This window comes from Moschus berezovskii, chromosome 27 (assembly GCF_049115385.1).
Source record: "Moschus berezovskii isolate FMDL1 chromosome 27, NW_MosBer_1.0, whole genome shotgun sequence".
Taxonomy (NCBI): Eukaryota; Metazoa; Chordata; class Mammalia; order Artiodactyla; family Moschidae; genus Moschus; species Moschus berezovskii.
In genome coordinates this window covers 23,773,729-23,790,647 of record NC_142486.1, presented here as the reverse complement: position 1 = coordinate 23,790,647, position 16,919 = coordinate 23,773,729, and the positions used below count along the sequence as shown (strand labels likewise).

The 16,919-nt window shown below is 40.9% G+C and overlaps 1 protein-coding gene across 6 annotated transcripts in view; it reads left to right on the top strand.

Annotated features, from left to right (window-relative positions):
- The window catches only part of ACSM1 (acyl-CoA synthetase medium chain family member 1), a 57,519-nt gene that overhangs the window by 31,617 nt on the left and 8,983 nt on the right, over positions 1–16,919 (top strand). For all 6 annotated transcript variants that reach the window (XM_055409605.2, XM_055409603.2, XM_055409601.2 and 3 more), the window contains 6 exons: positions 2,963–3,173; positions 6,461–6,668; positions 8,933–9,073; positions 9,817–9,976; positions 11,865–11,944; positions 14,787–14,910. In XM_055409605.2, the coding sequence (XP_055265580.2) occupies positions 2,963–3,173; positions 6,461–6,668; positions 8,933–9,073; positions 9,817–9,976; positions 11,865–11,944; positions 14,787–14,910 (924 nt within the window). The remainder of the gene's footprint in view (positions 1–2,962; positions 3,174–6,460; positions 6,669–8,932; positions 9,074–9,816; positions 9,977–11,864; positions 11,945–14,786; positions 14,911–16,919) is intronic.

Genomic DNA, 16,919 nt, shown 5'->3' with positions numbered 1-16,919 from the left:
CATATTCTATCATTAATTTATAGAAATTCAACTTTTATTTTATTCTAATTAAAACTGAGGCAAGTCTTTTTATAGTCAGTAAACTCATGTGTTTTAACATTCAGAAAGAATCATATCATTCATCAATCACATGAGTAATTGGTCTACCTTTCCAATTTTCCTATTCAAATTATATTCTAGTTAGAGATTAACAAGGAGTAAGTTTTTATTTATTTAAATCAACTCTTTTAATCTATAATTTGCCTATAATACAATTCAAACATTTTAAATGAGATTTTAATAAGTTTTAGAACATTTCTATCACCACCATTTCCTTTTGTCTTTTTCTAATCAATATCCACCCACCCCTACCTAGAGCCCCAGGTAGCCACTGATTTGCTGTCACTAGCATTATATTTCTTTTCCTTAGGATGTCATAGAAATGGAATAATATAGGATGTACTCTTTTGTGTCTGGTTTCTTCTACTCAGTGTGTTTTTCAGATTCATCTATATTGCTTTGTGTATTTCTTTTTCATTAATTTTTATTGCTGAGTTAGTAGGTTTTTTAAAAATTTATTTCTCAGTTTCCCTTGGCTTCAAATCTCACTGCATAAAGCTTTAAATCTCATATAAAGTTTAAAGGCTGTGTTTTATCTTCTTGATAACATGCTAATCTTAATATCATATTGTCAGATTAATTCTGAGCACAAAAACCCACAACTGTTTAATCAAGATCTTCAAGTTGCTAGAATTCAGTCTGAATTTCTGTCTGAATTAAAACTATTATTTTCACTTTGATACCCCAGAAATTCTATTATTTTATAAAATCTTACAGAAATGTTACATACTCTGTTCCCCTTATACAGAGAATGCACAACTAGTCATTTATATTTGCTAACATTCCTTAATCCAATGGACAAGAGTGGATTTTTTTAGCACCGATTTTTCCATATATATATGTGTATATATATATACATATAAATTTATAAAGGTATGTGTGTATGCATGTATGTATATAAATCTTGTATCAGGTGAGCCATACTCTATTGTTCCAAGTATATGAGGCAAAGCTGATACAATCAGGTTTGCACTTATGTGGGAAGAATTGCTGGAAGATTATACATCAAGCAATTTTCAGTGTTGACATTAAGGGACAGAAATTGTGATAAGGAATTTGAAGAAATTTTTCTGTTAGTAAAATTGTGTGTTGCCTGAACTTTTACTCCAAACATGTTTTCTTTTGGAAATTTTAAAAAAACTTAAAAAATCATTTTACTTAGGTAAAATTAAAGATTTGACTTAAACAAGAAAATGAAAATTATCCATAAACACTTAAAACCATTCATTTACATGTGCAGATGGATGTCTTGTACACCATTGTATCATGTTGTTTTAAGAACAGTACCCAAGAAATAATGAGAACTTAGCAGATATATAGTAAATTAATGAATAAATGGATGGACACTATTACAGAACTTCAGACTCGATGTAAATATGATTTTACTTTTCTAAATTGATATTGTATTGTATGATTTTTACTGCAGAAACATTCTGAAAGCATTTTTGATTGGTTTTATCATATTCCATTACCTAGAAATAACAATTTTTTCAACAGTATTCAATTGAATTCTGTTGTTTTTTAATCTAATTTACCAACCTCGAGCTTTTGACTGGGGCATTTCATTCATTCAGAGAAGGCAATGGCACCCCACTCCAGTACTCTTGCCTGGAGAATCCCGTGGACGGAGGAGCCTGATAGGCTACAGTCCATGGGGTCGAAAAGAGTCGGACACGACTGAGCGACTTCTCTTTCTCTCTCTCTTTTCATTCGTTACATTTAAAGTAATTATAGATAAATATGACTTACTATTGTTATATTGTTGTTTCCTTCATATCACAGCTTTTGTGTCCCTCGGTTTATCCCTTGCTGCCTTCCTCTGTGTTTAGTTGATTTTTTGTAGTGATATGTTTTTATTTTCATTTCCTTTTGTGCATATTCTGTAGATTATTTATGGTTACCGTAGAGATTGTATATAACATTCTAAATTATAACAATTTATTTTAACTAGTAGCAACTTAACTTCATTCACATCCAAAACCCTACTCTTTTCCAGTTCCCTTACACCTTCCCATATTATGTTACTGATTTCACAAAAGACATCTTTACATATTGTGCACCCATTAACATAGTTTATAATTATTTTTTATGCTTTTGTGTTTTACATATGGTGAAAGAATAAAAAGTGAAGCTATGAACCAAAATTACAACAATACTTCTTTTATATTTGTCTGTATATCTATCTCTATTAAATAATTTTATATTTTTGTATTTAAGTTATTCTCTAAAATTCTTTCATCTCAACTTAAACTCCTCCTAGCATTTCTTATAGGGAAAGTCTAGGGGTAATGACGTTTAGGGTTGGTTGGATGTCTTCACCAATTCAATGGACATGAACTTGGGAAAACTCTGGGAGACAGTGAGGGACAGGGAGGCCTGGCACCCTGCAGTCCATGGGGTCACAAAGAGTCGGACATAACTTAGCAACAACAACAAATTTTATTGAGCACATACTATGCGCCAGGCACTTTTCCCTCTAAAATAATTAATTTAAACTTTACTATATTCTTGGTAGTGTTATTCTACCCTTTCCATAGAAGAGAAAACTGAGGCACAGAGAGTAATCTTCTGTCCACGTGGAACAAAGGCAGACACATGGAAGAATAAAATTTTAAGTCTTCAATTAGTGACATGAAGGTTATTTGTGGTTTTATGTGATTTAAGAGGAGAGGGTTATAGTAGGCCAGGAGCTGGCTGGATCACACGTCCCCCCAGCTGCTCTTGGCTCTATAAATATTTTAACGTGGGATCTCAGGCCTTGAGCGACACTCACACGGTACTATGACTGTGGTAGTGGATTGACCAAACTAGTGCCCCTTTCCTTTGAAGCAGGAACTAACATGTGGTATATGACCTTCACCAGGAGGGCAAGAGAAGTCCAAACCCAGCCCTGTGGTGGGTGAATGATCAAGGGGATGAAGTGAAGTGGAGCTTCAGAGAGCTGACAGACTTAACCTGTCGCACAGCCAATGTCTTCACACAGACCTGCGGCCTTCAGACGGGAGACCGTCTAGCCTTGATTTTGCCTCGAGTGCCTGAGTGGTGGCTTGTGTCTGTGGGCTGCATCCGAACAGGTTAGTGACCCAAAGAGACCTTAGGCTAGGCCTAGAGCTAATTGGTCCTGAAATATTAGGTGCTTCTTCTTCCCCTAACTTTTTTCTTCTTAATAGTCTTTCCTTCTGTCAAATTCCTTTAAACACTAGTTTACTCCTTCTCATTCACTCTTTTCCTTGTACTCACACCTTTTCAAGCACAATGTCATAATTCTCCCTTCCTCCTTCTCTCTCTCTCACACACTTTCTCTTACACAGTCTCAGACATTCTTACTTCCTTATAAGAGTCATCAGTTATTAACATTTTGCCATATTGGATCCCCTCTCTCCCAGGGAGTCATTTAAGAATCAGTTGCAGACACTGTGACACCCATGAACACCAGATAAACACTGAAATATGTGTCTGCTAAGATTCGAGACATTTCTTTCACATAACCACACAAGAAGTCTCACTCTTATTCGATATAGTTACCTGATGTACATCCAGAGTCAAAATCCCTCAATTATCCCAATAATGTCCTTTATAGGGTTATTTTCGTGCTTAAATAAAAACCCAGGATTTCCCCTGGCAGTCCAGTGGTTAAGATCCCATGCTTCCAATGCAGGGGTCACGGCTTCAGGGAACCAAGATCCCATGTGCCACGCTGCACAGCCAACTGTTTTGTTTTGTTTTTTAAACAACTGTATAAAATCCAATTGAGGACCATGTGTTCCATTTAGTCGTATCTCCGCAATCTTCTTTAACAGAGAATGTTTCTCTATATTCTATGTTGTCTAAGTGACACTGCAGTGACAGTTTTGAAGTGCCTAAGCCAGAGGTGTTGCAGAATATCCCTCAAAATTTGTATTTCTGTCTCCTTCTTTATGATTATATTCAGGATGAACATTCTTAGCACAAGTACTGGAAGGACTTGTGTCTTTCTTGGTGCACCACATTGGGGATATATATAGTTGGTTTGTCCTAACATCAATGACATTGTTTTATCACTTTAGAAAAGTAGTATCCACCTTTGTAAAGGTGCATTTTCCCTTTGTAGTTAGTAAGTAATCTGTCATGTAATATTATGGGACTGTGTGAATATCCTTTCCCCAACTTTCATGATTTGAAAATTCATTGATGAGTCTTGACTGAATTAAATATTTTAAAGGTGGTTTTATACTAGGTATTTCTATTTATATCATACCCTTTACACTTATTAGCCGGCACTCTTCTGTAGAGATTTTCCTTTCCCTTTAATGCTTGTCTATGTATTGACCTATATAATTAGTATGAGACTCATGGATTCTTTTTTGAATCAACCTCAGTTCTGTCATGCATGCTCATACAGTATGTCATGTTCTTGTTCATATATTCTCTCTCATATTTCCTCACAAATAGTTGTTTAATCCATCAAGATCAAGAATTAACAGCAATGGCTGAGTGAGTGTGGAGATGCCATGCCATCTGTATCTTAAGAGATGCTCCATGATTTATATCTGATCCTGTTCATACTGTCCACACTGTTCCTTGGGTAGAAAAGGCACGAGCTGAGGCTGGAAGGAGACTCGAGGAGCCATAGGAACTGCAGACACGTTTATTCTCTCCTGGCTGATGCAGCAGCCATAGCATGCTACTGCTGCTAAGTCACTTCAGTCGTGTCCGACTCTGTGCAACCCCACAGACAGCAGCCCACCAGGCTCCCATGTCCCTGGGATTCTTCAGGCAAGAACACTGGAGTGGGTTGCCATTTCTTTCTCCAATGTGTGAAAGTGAAAAGTGAAGTCGCTCAGTCATGTCCGACCCTTAGCAACCCCACAGACTGCAGCCTACAAGGCTGCTCCATCCATGGGATTTTCCAGGCAAGAGTACTGGAGTGGCTTGCCATTGCATAACCTAACACAATACAACCTCTCTCCTGCCTGGCACAGCAGCTGTAGCAGCAGACACGCTATTTTCTCTCCTCTCATGGCTGACCCAACTGGATACAGCCGTGATCCAGCAGTAATGCTGCTGCTTTTTAGGTGGTGCTTCTATCTGCGGACAGCACTGAACCCCTGACCAAGCGAGTACCTCGTGACGCTCACGCGCCGTGCTATAAATGTGATCAGCTGCTACACAGTCATTATTTACAAAACCTGGGACTAGAGAACCTGTGCACACCATCTTGGCTAATTTGTTCTCTCCCCACACGTGAGAAATCCAAGACATGAGTTGAGAGCTCTGGGATAAAAAGAATTAAAGAAGAATAGAAGTAAAGGATGAAAATTCTAAGAGGCATCAGTTCAGTTCAGTCGCTCAGTCGTGTCCAACTCTTTGCGACCCCATGAGTCACAGCACACCAGGCCTCCCTGTCCATCACCAACTCCCGGAGTTCACTCAAACTCATGTCCATCGAGTCGGTGATGCCATCCAGCCATCTCATTTTCTGTCGTCCGCTTCTCCTCCCGCCCTCAATCCTTCCCAGCATCAGAGTCCTTTCCAGTGAGTCAACTCGTCGCATGAGGTGGCCAAAGTAGTACATGAAAATACTTAACAGTTCAGGAGTAGCCTAGATGAAGAACGGTCATTTTGAAATAGAGTATAGAGTTGTGTGAGAGAAAGGTGAAGAGTGAGCAGTGCTCACTCCAATGTCAGGATGACGAGAAGAGGGTTTTCCTGGAGAGAGGGCACAGGTGTTAAGCAAAGAGAAGAATTGTGAACGAGAAAAAGTCAATGCTCTGTGGAACATAAACAGGCTAGTAATATGGAAGGTGAGTAGTAAGAAGACTCAGAAAAGGGCACCTGGTGGAAAAATTAGAATCCAGTAGAAGCACACAAAACTTGAATTAATTGTTGGTGATAGGAGAAGGCAGGTAGGAAAGTTCAAAGGACAGTGTGGTTAATGTAGGGTATGAGGAACGAAGGAAACAGAAGAAATTCAAGATGACACAAGAGATGGATAGAGAAGGAAGGGAGAGGAGAAAAACTGGGGCAGAGGTGCAGTATCAGGGACCCTGTCCTACTTGTATCTTTCCCAGATCCCATGTATAGGTGTGCAAAGAAGGACTCTACTGGCTAGATCCATCTACAGTAGAGAAGTTTAGGATAGGCTTTTCAAATTTTTAATGTGCATAGAAACCACTTGGAGATCTTGTTAAAATGCAGATTCTGAGTCAATACGTTTGGGGTGGGGTGTCAGATTCTGTGTCCTAGGTGGAACTGATGCTCTGGACCATACTTTGCATAACAGAGGCGAGTGGATTTCTTTGCAGATAAACCAGGCATGAAGCCCATGGTTGTGAAGCTGTGAAAGCGAAACAAAAACAAGCAGTTTCCTTCTCATACCTAGGGATCATCTTCATGCCGGGGACCACCCAGATGAAGGCCAAGGACATTCTCTACCGACTACAAGTGTCTGGAGCCAAAGCGATTGTGACCACAGATACTCTTGCGCCAGAGGTGGATTCTGTGGCACCTGAGTGTCCTTCTCTGAAAACCAAGCTCCTGGTGTCTAACCACAGCCGTGAAGGGTGGCTGGACTTCAAATCACTGATTAAGTAAGTTTCTGTTCTGACAAATGTACTTTCTGAAGAATGGCAGAAGGCCACTCACTCCCAAGTGCTGGTAGAGAATCAGCCAGCAGGAGGAAACTCACCAGGTTTGAGCTTCTCTCCCCACCTATGTCACTGATTTGCTAAGCAGCCCTCAGTTAGTTCATTTACCTCGCTTAGCTGCAAGTGTTTTTATCTATAAAATAAGGAAATTGAGCTTCTATGCCTCTCTCACTAATATATATATACGAATAATATATATCCTTGTGCAAAAGAGATACATAGAGTCAGAGGGTTATTGTGTTTCATCTTCCTTATAGGTGGAGAATCTGAAACATTATTTTTATATAAAAATTAGCATTTACAGGAGTTGAATGAAAAGTTAAGAAGAATTTGTAAGGTGAAACTTGAGACAGTGAAGAATGAGGCTGTGGCTGACAGGCAGCTTTGGGAGCAAAAACTTTCCATGTCTTAGGGTAGGTGCCAATAGGGACACCCTGAGGGAAAAGTTAGGCAAGCGTTGGAGGTAACAAAGACTCCCTCAAAACTGATTCTGCAAGCCTTCAGGCATTTTTCATATCACACAAATATCATGCTGGATTTGTTTTCTTAAAGTAACTCCACAGTTTTGAAAGCTCTTTACTTCAACCACAAAAGGCAAATATACTCGTGAATCACATCTTATGCTGGATTATAAAGAAAATTAAATGAAAATAGCTTAAACAAAGAATATTCATTTGAACTCCCCTAAATTGCCCAAGACTGATGCTGGGAAGGATTGGGGGTGGGAGGAGAAGGGGAAGACAGAGGATGAGATGGCTGGATGGCATCACCGACTCGATGGACATGAGTTTGAGTGAACTCCGGGAGTTGGTGATGGACAGGGAGGCCTGGCGTGCTGTGATTCATGGGGTCACGGAGAGTCGGACACGACTGAGCGACTGAACTGAACTGAACTGAACTGACTGAAATTGCCCAAAGTCAGTATGGTATCATTTCTCCACAAGAGCCAGTGCTTCCCCCAGCACTGGGATTACTTGCAGTCTCTCTGATTGAATATTTTCAAGGAAACTTTCATTTACCATCATAATAGGCTCAAGAAAGAGACTCTTAGTCTAGGAGAAGCTCCCACATATCAAAGCAGCGATATGTGGGATATGAAGGAACCTTGTAGCTCAGCTGGTAAAGAATTCATCTGCAATGCAGGAGACTCCAGTTTGATCCCTGGGTCAGAAAGATCCCCTGGAGGAGGACATGGCAACCCACTCCAGTATTCTTGCCTGGAGAATCCCCATGGACAGAGGAGCTTGGCAGGCTACAGTCCATAGGGTTGTAAAGAGTCGGACATTACTGGGCAACTAAGCACACAGTACAGATTCTGCCTACCCTAAACCTAGCCCTAACCCCAACCACCTCAAACTCATGCCAGGTCATATATATATATATACACACACACATATATATATAACTTCCATTCTCCCAAGCTTTTTCTTCCCCACCCCTCAACACCAAGTTTGTGAGGTTCAATTCCTATAAAGGTAGTCTGTGGGGCTTTTCAGGTGGCTCAGTGGTAAAGAAATCACCTGCAAAGTAGGAGACTCAGGAGACGTGGGTTAGATTCCTAGGTCAGGAAGATCCCTTGGAGAAGGAAACGACAACCGACTTCAATATTCTTGCCAGGGAAATCCCATGGACAGAGGAGCCTGGTGGACTGTAGTCCATGGGGTCACAGAGTTAGACATGACTGAGCACACATGGGACTTAGCAACTAAACAGCAACAAAGCTAGTCTGTAAAAAACAAGGTTAGCAATGTGACTAAAAGCACAGTGTATGGATCAGACTGAGTTTGAACTCTGGCCCTGCAACTTGCTGGCTATACATCTTTAGGTAAGTTACCGGATCATTCTGAGCCACTGTTTCCTCATCTGCAAAAGGTGCATAAAAGCATTACTTACCTCTTACGGTTGCTCTGAATAGTGAATGAATTCTTACTTGTAAATCATACAGAGCCTTGTCCAGAATCACAGGGAATACTATTTCAATGTTTGTTAAATTAAGAAATAATCCATCATATTTTCCCCACTTTTTAAAATGAAGAAATGTCAGGTCACCTATCTGAGCCTCCCATAAATTTTGTCTGATGCCTAATACTGGGAGTTGCAAACCCCATTTTTCTAATTCAAAGCTTCATATTGTTTCTTTTGCTTCCCCAGAGAATGAAAAAGTAAGAAACATGACTTCTGTCCTTTGGTATTGCATTCCTTTGCAGATCAGCCTCCGCAGATCACATCTGTATTAAGTCAAAGACCCTGGACCCTATGGCCATCTTCTTCACCAGTGGGACCACGGGCTTCCCCAAGATGGCAAAACACAGCCACGGATTTGCTTTACGATCCTATTTCCCTGCATGGTAGGAAAGAGGGCACCAACTTAGAAGCTGGGCCACAGATATGGGGTGGAGTGTGCATATGTATGTGCTGGGAAAGGAACTCTAGGCAAAACTGACCCGCTCCTGTTTATTCTTTTCGCTGTCTTTGGTCCAGACCCCTGAGGATGTGAGTAGAGGCTAGGTATGAGTGTTGACCGAAACCTCTGAATGCCAAAAGAGGAAACTTTGGGTCCTACCTAAGCACCTTCAGAGGAGATGTAAAGGAGTGAGGAGAAACAGAAGGCATCCTGAAAACCACACAAATGACAAGCCTCTGTGTCCCTGTTGGTGGCTCCAGGGTTTGGTGGGAAAGATAAGGTCCAGCAGTGTGATCCTCTCCCTCCTCGACTGTGGACAGACTGGGCATGGAGTTTCCCAATCATGAGCTCTTAGGGAAAATAATATCTGGAACTAAGCCACACTAAGCCACTTCCCTATCATGGAACAAACATAGAGCTGGAGCTGGGATAACTATTTAATCAATGTTAAACCAAACTCTTCTCCCTCTTCTTCCCCTCCTCCAACTAATAATATTCAAACCAAACCATGTGCTATAAATTTTCTAGCTTTTCAGCCAAACCAGGGGAGGAGAAGGCTTTTTGGAGGCAATTGATATCTGTACTAAGGATAAAAACTGAGTAGCAAAACCCTGAGGAATGCGGGTGGAAAGAAGGGGAGGATAGTAGTCACAACAGTATCTGAGGCCAACTGTATTTTGGAGATAGCAGGAAATTGTTGCAGCTGAAGATGTCTGATGTCTTCTGGTGCCTGTCAGACACAGGCTGGATTCTGGCTACCTTGGGGTCCCTGCTTGAACCATGGACAGCAGGGTCTACAGTCTTTGCTCATCATCTGCCTCAGTTTGACCCTAAGGTCATAATAGAGGTAAGAAGATTAACCTTTCAACATCAACAAACTCCCAGAAGAAAGTCATTTCAAGCTCAAAAGTTGGACCCAATCGAGAAATATTTTATTTAGCAAAGAAGTCTCTTAACACAACCCTGGCTCTGGGTTTCTTAAAGTGTAAAGCACTAAATCAATCATTGTATCAGAATTACATCAAGATGTAACCTTGAAGAAAACACACATTCCAAACCTTTCCCTAGACCTATGGATCAGACTTTGTGGACTTGGGAACCAGAATATAATTTCTGAGAAATGAAAGCAAGCCCAGGTCTCATGGATCCTGGCTCTACCAGGGCCAGGTAGCTGGAGTGTGAATGTGTGTGTGCATGTGTGTGTGTGTGCATGTGTGTGTGTGTGTGTATACTCAATTTAATGATGTGTTTAGAAACAGAAGCCTTGGAATATGGCAGATTTAGTTACTTATCCCTTGTTTGACATTTATTAGTGGCACTCTGAGCTTCAGTTTCCTTATCTGTAAAATGGGAGTTTTAGTGGTTGCTATCTCCAGAATCGTTGGGAATATTAGTGAGATTATGTGTGACGTGCTTAGCCCTGAAAGTAGCACACAGAAAGTACTCAATAAATGGTAGCAGTTGCTGTTAAGTATACGTTATGAAGTAATCGAGGTCACCTGCATGAACACCCTCACTGTATTTCTCTTCACCTGAAAATCGTGTTTCCACTCACTCCCCTGCTTTATATCTCAGAGGCAGACGTGCCTCTTCACCCCTCAAAGTCCAGCTCCCACTTGACACCTGCTGTCAGTCTTGTTCTTCTCCCTGCCCTCTGTTTAGAGCCCCTCTTTATTAATCTCAAACTCACTAAACCTATTCTCCTGTATTTTCAATCTTTTGCTTTTCATTGACGCTACTCCCTCAGCCAATAAACATATTCAAAGTTGCTCATCATAAAAATATCTTCCCTTCACCTTGGTACACATTGGACCAACCCCGTCTTTCCTTCCTTAATGTCAAATTGTTCCGTAGAACATTCTCCACTTGCGACAGCCACAGCCTCTTTACCCAGCTTACTCCTGAACAAAGACTCTGCCCTCAACTTGCCCTCCTTTTCAAGTAATTTTCTTCACTTCAGTTCTCCAGCAGGCACATCTACTCAGGTGGCTCTCAAAATTATCTCGTCTTTTCTCTCCCAGGGAGTTTCACCACATCTTTCTGCTGGTTGGTTAGGTCTATCTGACCATCCCTTCAGCACCTGAAACTGCACCTTCCGTTTCTCCTTCCCTGATCCTGTATCAATATCTGCCTCTCCTTCATTATTTTCTGCCTTCTTCTACCAGTCTCTGAGGCATAAAGCTGCACAAACGACCTGAATCTGTTACCGTTCCTCTTCCCCCGTCAGGTCCAATTCTCCTTTCCCTACAAGGGGTGTTCCTAAAGTCTCGGTGTATTTCAGGCTTGAATTATTTCAAAGTATTAATTCTACAAATTTACTCCAAACTACATTTGAAACTTTGTTTACTGTATTTTATACCTGTTACCTTCATAAACTTTTAATAATAAGCTTTTGAATTTACTTATTAATAGTTTCAATCTCTCTTATTGAAGATGGGTGACAGTGACTACAATGAAGGATGCTAAATTAAAAAATTACTATTCAAATTCACAAGACAAAACTTTCCCTCCATCAGTTCTCTGACCAGCACCTCAACTTAGGCTTTCCTGTGTTCCCCCAATAGTACCTGACACGTGCCATGTATGGAATTCATGCTCAATTTATATATTGAAAAGATTAACGAATGAATAAATGGGCTCCCCTAGGGGAAAGATCAGAATTAAAATGCTACTAACAGATTTGTATTTTAAATCTTAATTGTGAAAATAAAGTTTCTTCTCTCCTCACTTTGTAGACATTTTTCAAATATCCAATTACCCAATGCCTTGCTGCACCCTCTGTGTATCGAATGATTTTGCAGCAGAATTCCACCAGGTAAGGTAGAAGTGGCTGTGGCTGGTAACAAGAATATTTGGGTACCATTTTTAAGTAATCTGATTCACTGAAGTCTGATTTTAATTATGGTTCTTTGAGGATACTCTGTGTGTGTATGCGTGTGTGTGTGTGCACGCACGCACGTGCACGCGTGTGCAGTAAGCGTTGGTGCTGATAATTGGCAGCCAATCTACTTAGTTCTTTACACAGGACTCAGAGAACCAAATGAAACATTCAGTGAACCTTCATCATTTTGTTTCTTTTTCTTTCTTAAGCATTTTTGTTGTGAAATAAACATACAGAAAAATACATAAGATACACATTTACAGATTAATGAGTTGTTAAAAACAAAATCTGTGTAACTACTCACTGAAGTCACAGAAAGAGAACATTGCCGGCACCTCAAAGCCCTTCTCAGGCCTCCCCATCTCCCCTAAAGGAATCTACTATCTTGGCTTTCATGGTATTCATTTTCTTAATTTTCCCTTAGTTTACCTCCTAAGGAAACATCCCCAGAAAAATTGTTCTACTTTACTTGCTTTTGAACTTCATGTAATTATACATTATTCTATAATATCTGGCCTAGTTTTTCACTGTTGTGTTTCTAAGATGTGTGTTACATGTGATTGTTACATGATAGTGGAGTCAATTTTCATTACTGAAAAATATCACATTTTATAAAAGTACTACAGTTTTAATGAATTCTATTAATGGACATTTGGATATGTTTCATTTGGGAGCTATTGATTAATGCTACATCGAATTCTTACACATGTATAGTGATGTATAAACACACATTTCTGTAGAACTTCTCTGGGAAAGGAATTATTAGGTCACACTGACATTGCACCCTACTACTTTGTTTTCCAAAGTATTGAACCAATGTATGCTCCCACTAGGAGGGTAGGAGAATTCCCATTGTTCCATATTTTTGGTAGTATTAGTTATTGTCAAAGTTTTAAATTTTGCCAACCTAATGTGTTTGTGTTCTCTGGTTTTGTTTTTGCATTTCTACACGTTTGTGGATTATTTTTTAACTAACTTGAAATCTGTTCTTTGAACATTATGGTCATTTATATAACCCTTGTATAACTTACATAACTCTGAAAGTGAAATGGCTACTTCAAAATCAGAGCTAATATGTTTTAGACTTAGGAGTTAAAATATTAAGGAGTTCAGTTTATTAAGATAACTGAAATACAGCTTGATTTTATTCACGAACCCTCAATCTGGTTGAAATATGTTTTCAACTTTACTTCAAATCTTATATTACAGTCTCTTCTTGTGACAACCCTGAGAAGGTGACCAAACCTAGTTAAAATTCAACCAGGGCTTAACTATTGACTCCACTGGACACTCTGCCCATTTTACGTATTTTGGATAAAGCTCAATCAGTTCAGTTCAGTCACTCAGTCGTGTCCGACTCTCCGCGACCCCATGAACCACAGCACGCCAGGCCTCCCTGTCCATCACCAACTCCCGGAGTTCACTCAAACTCATGTCCACAGAGTCGGTGATGCCATCTAGCCATCTCATTCTCGGTCGTCCCCTTCTCCTCCCGCCCCCAACCTTTCCCAGCATCAGAGTCTTTTCCAGTGAGTCAACGCGTCGCATGAGGTGGCCAAAGTATTGCAGTTTCAGCTTTAGCATCAGTCCTTCCAATGTACACCCAGGATTGATCTCTTTTAGAATGGACTAGTTGGATCTCCTTGCAGTATAAGGGACTCTCAAGAGTCTTCTCCAACACCACAGTTCAAAAGCATCGATTCTTCAGTGATCAGCTTTCTTCACAGTCCAACTCTCACATCCATACATGACCACGGGAAAAACCATTGCCTTGACTAGACGGACCTTGGTTGGCAAAGTAATGTCTCTGCTTTTTAATATACTATCAAGGTTGGTCATAACTTTCCTTCCAAGGAGCAAGCGTCTTTTAATTTCATGGCTGCAATCAGCAAGCTCAATAAGAATAAGAAACATGCTTTCAATGAAACCAGTCATCCTGTCCATTACTACTGGCTCTGTTTGTACCAAGAGAGAGTGATAAGGAAGTCTGCGACCTCCATCATCCTTAGAAGCTGTCCCAGCTCAGCACCGTGCCAACTGGTACTAAGACCTCAATCACATTTACCCACTTCCTTCAGGGAATCCATCATTTTGTGATAGTTTGTTATTTATAGACATTTTCATTGAGAAATGGATGAGAGGATTGACACACATAACGTACCTGACAAACTACTGCAAATGTTCACAGCAGAATTTTCTGTTCAGTCCAGAATTCCTTCAGGGCTGCTACCTGTGATCCCTTTCTTTTCTTACAGAAAGCTCAATCTTCCTGATGTCCTGAGCAATTCATTTCCAACACCTAATTCATGTTCTCCAGCCAGATAATAAACAAAAACTCTTCAATTCATATAAGTCCACTGAAGGCAGTATAGTTTAATTATCATCCTAGCATAACCTTGGGGTCTTATCCCTCAGTCCTTATGGTTTATAAAATATCCCTTTTAAAAAGTTGCACAGAATGCTTAGAATGAGTTCTAAGCACACTCCCCACCCCCATTAGATCGACATCCAAATTCAATCCTGATCTCTGTGATGTAACACTTTAGACTCACCAAGACCACCACTTGGCTTCTTCTAGAGGAGTTAACAGGGACCAAAAGGAAATGAGTGCCTTCCACTTGGATTTGACCATTCGTAAAATGCCCAGAAGGCAAGTAAGAAAGTGAAGAAGCAGAAGGATGAATGATCCAGATGGCAGTGCTCTTAACATCCTGGGCCTAAAGTAGAGCACCCAAGCCTACTCTGAGCCTCTGCTGACACGTTGCCTTCCCCTCAGTCTTAGGTTCCCCACTCTGGAACACTGCTGTACTGGTGGGGAAGCCCTGCTGCCCGAGGAGCAAGAGCAGTGGAAGAGACAGACAAATGTTCTGCTCTACCAGGCCTATGGACAGTCAGAAACGGTAGGTGAAATGTCCCCTCTGGACCCGTCAAGATGTGCTCATCCACTGAGCTCAGGAGATAAGCTGATTCAAGCTGAGGATGTGCAGAGGCACCATGGTATGCACAGCATTGCTCAAAGCCAGTGGGAGGCTCCAGAGCTCTTAGCTAATTTATCCCAAACAAACTGACAGAAAAGACAATTTGCAGCTCATCCGTTTGTCAAAAGACCAGCGTGCTGAAAACTACTGGACAAAAACTTAGAAAAGGGTCTAAGGACATGGTGCCACTGTACCTGTGAGCCCAGGAGGGGCAGTGGGATAGATGGAATTATCCAGAAACATGCAGGCCACCACCACAGATCCTGTCCACTTCACCATCCTTTCCAGCAACTGGTACTAGAAGTTCACTAGTTCACGTCTGCCTGTTTAGAGAACATACAGCTTTGATTCTGAGACACTGGCAAAGGGAGAGACTTCTATATACACCCCCATATACACACAATGTAATCCCCAAAAGGACCACTGACCAGTCAGGTGGGCAGGGCATTCACAGTATCATGCGTGTCTTAACCTCGAGGACTTTATCCATGATAGTGTGAGCATGTACCTTTCTTCCAACACTTTCTCAATCCATTTCCCATTCTGGACCAAGCAATTTTCCCCTACCTCCCTATCATCCCTTTAGGTGACAGAGGGATGACTGTCATCTCAGGACCTGTAGCAAAATAGATGTTCTAGAGCCAGTTCACTTATCTGACATTATTTTCCGAAACAAAAATTAAATAATCAGTTTTGGGGTCTGCTTCCAGGTCTGAGAAATGTTAAGACTCTAGGTGTGTCCTTGCTGGTTTACAGTTTATATTCGGACAAGGAGAATGAGGTTAGAACTACACACTACACTCATGACACTTGACCCTTTTTCTCAATGACTCATAACAGAATACTCTCTGATACCTAGATGGTGCTTCATTTCACCAAACATTTTCACACCTGTCTACGCATCTGTGTGACATTTTCTACATGCCTATAGTGTGAGCAGTGACAGCAGAGGAGAAAGTGCTGCTTCTTCCAGGAGCTCAGACCCCAGTCCAGATCTCAGCCTTCCAGTTATAGGTTTCAAGAATGTAGGCAAATTACTGAGTCTTGCAGAGTCGAGCTCTCCCGTCTCTAAAATGGAAATGCAATGCCAATCTTGCCAGGTTGTGATAAAGTAAATGAAAGAAACTATACACATCTCTGGGCACAGTGCACAACTCTTACTGCGTTTATGGTTTTCAGCAATGCTGGGGGTGCAAAGATGGGTGGGACATCTCTATTCTCTGAATGCTCATTATCTACTGAGGGAAACAAACTAACAAAAACAAATATAATGCCTTATTGGCAACAATGGAAGTGTGGGGGGAAATACTACAGAAAAAGAATCTTCCAACTTTTTTCTTGGGACCTGAATGATAGTTAGAAGTAGTTATTTATTGAATACTTGGTGTGTACCTGGCACACACTCAAAAGCACTCAAAGTGATAAATGTTATAATTATCCTCCTTTGACAGAAGAGGAGATCAACGGGGATTAATTGGTACATGGCTAGTGAAGGGTGGAGTCAAGATTCAACCTGTGGTCTCTCTGGGTATAAAGCTTTTAACTCTAGGAATAATGATATTTTGAAAGTGAAAGTGAAGTTGTGTCCAACTCTTTGCGACCCCGTGGACTGTAGCCCACCAGGCTCCTCCTTCCATGGGGTTCTCCAGGCAAGAATATTGGAGTGGGCTGCCACTTCCTTCTCCAGGGGAATCTTCCTGACCCAGAGGTCGAACCCAGATCTCCCATATTTCAGGCAGACACTTTAACCTCTGAGCCACCAGGGAAGCCCGAATGATATTTTAGAGAACTGCTAAAAAGGAAAAAGCTTCATCAGGAAGACCGAAGGAGTAGGGCAGTGCAAAGAGAACAACATGAGCAATGTGAATGATTTCAACACAACTCTGAAAAGTAGTTGAGGCAGCTCCAAGTAAGTGTTTGTTAAATGGATT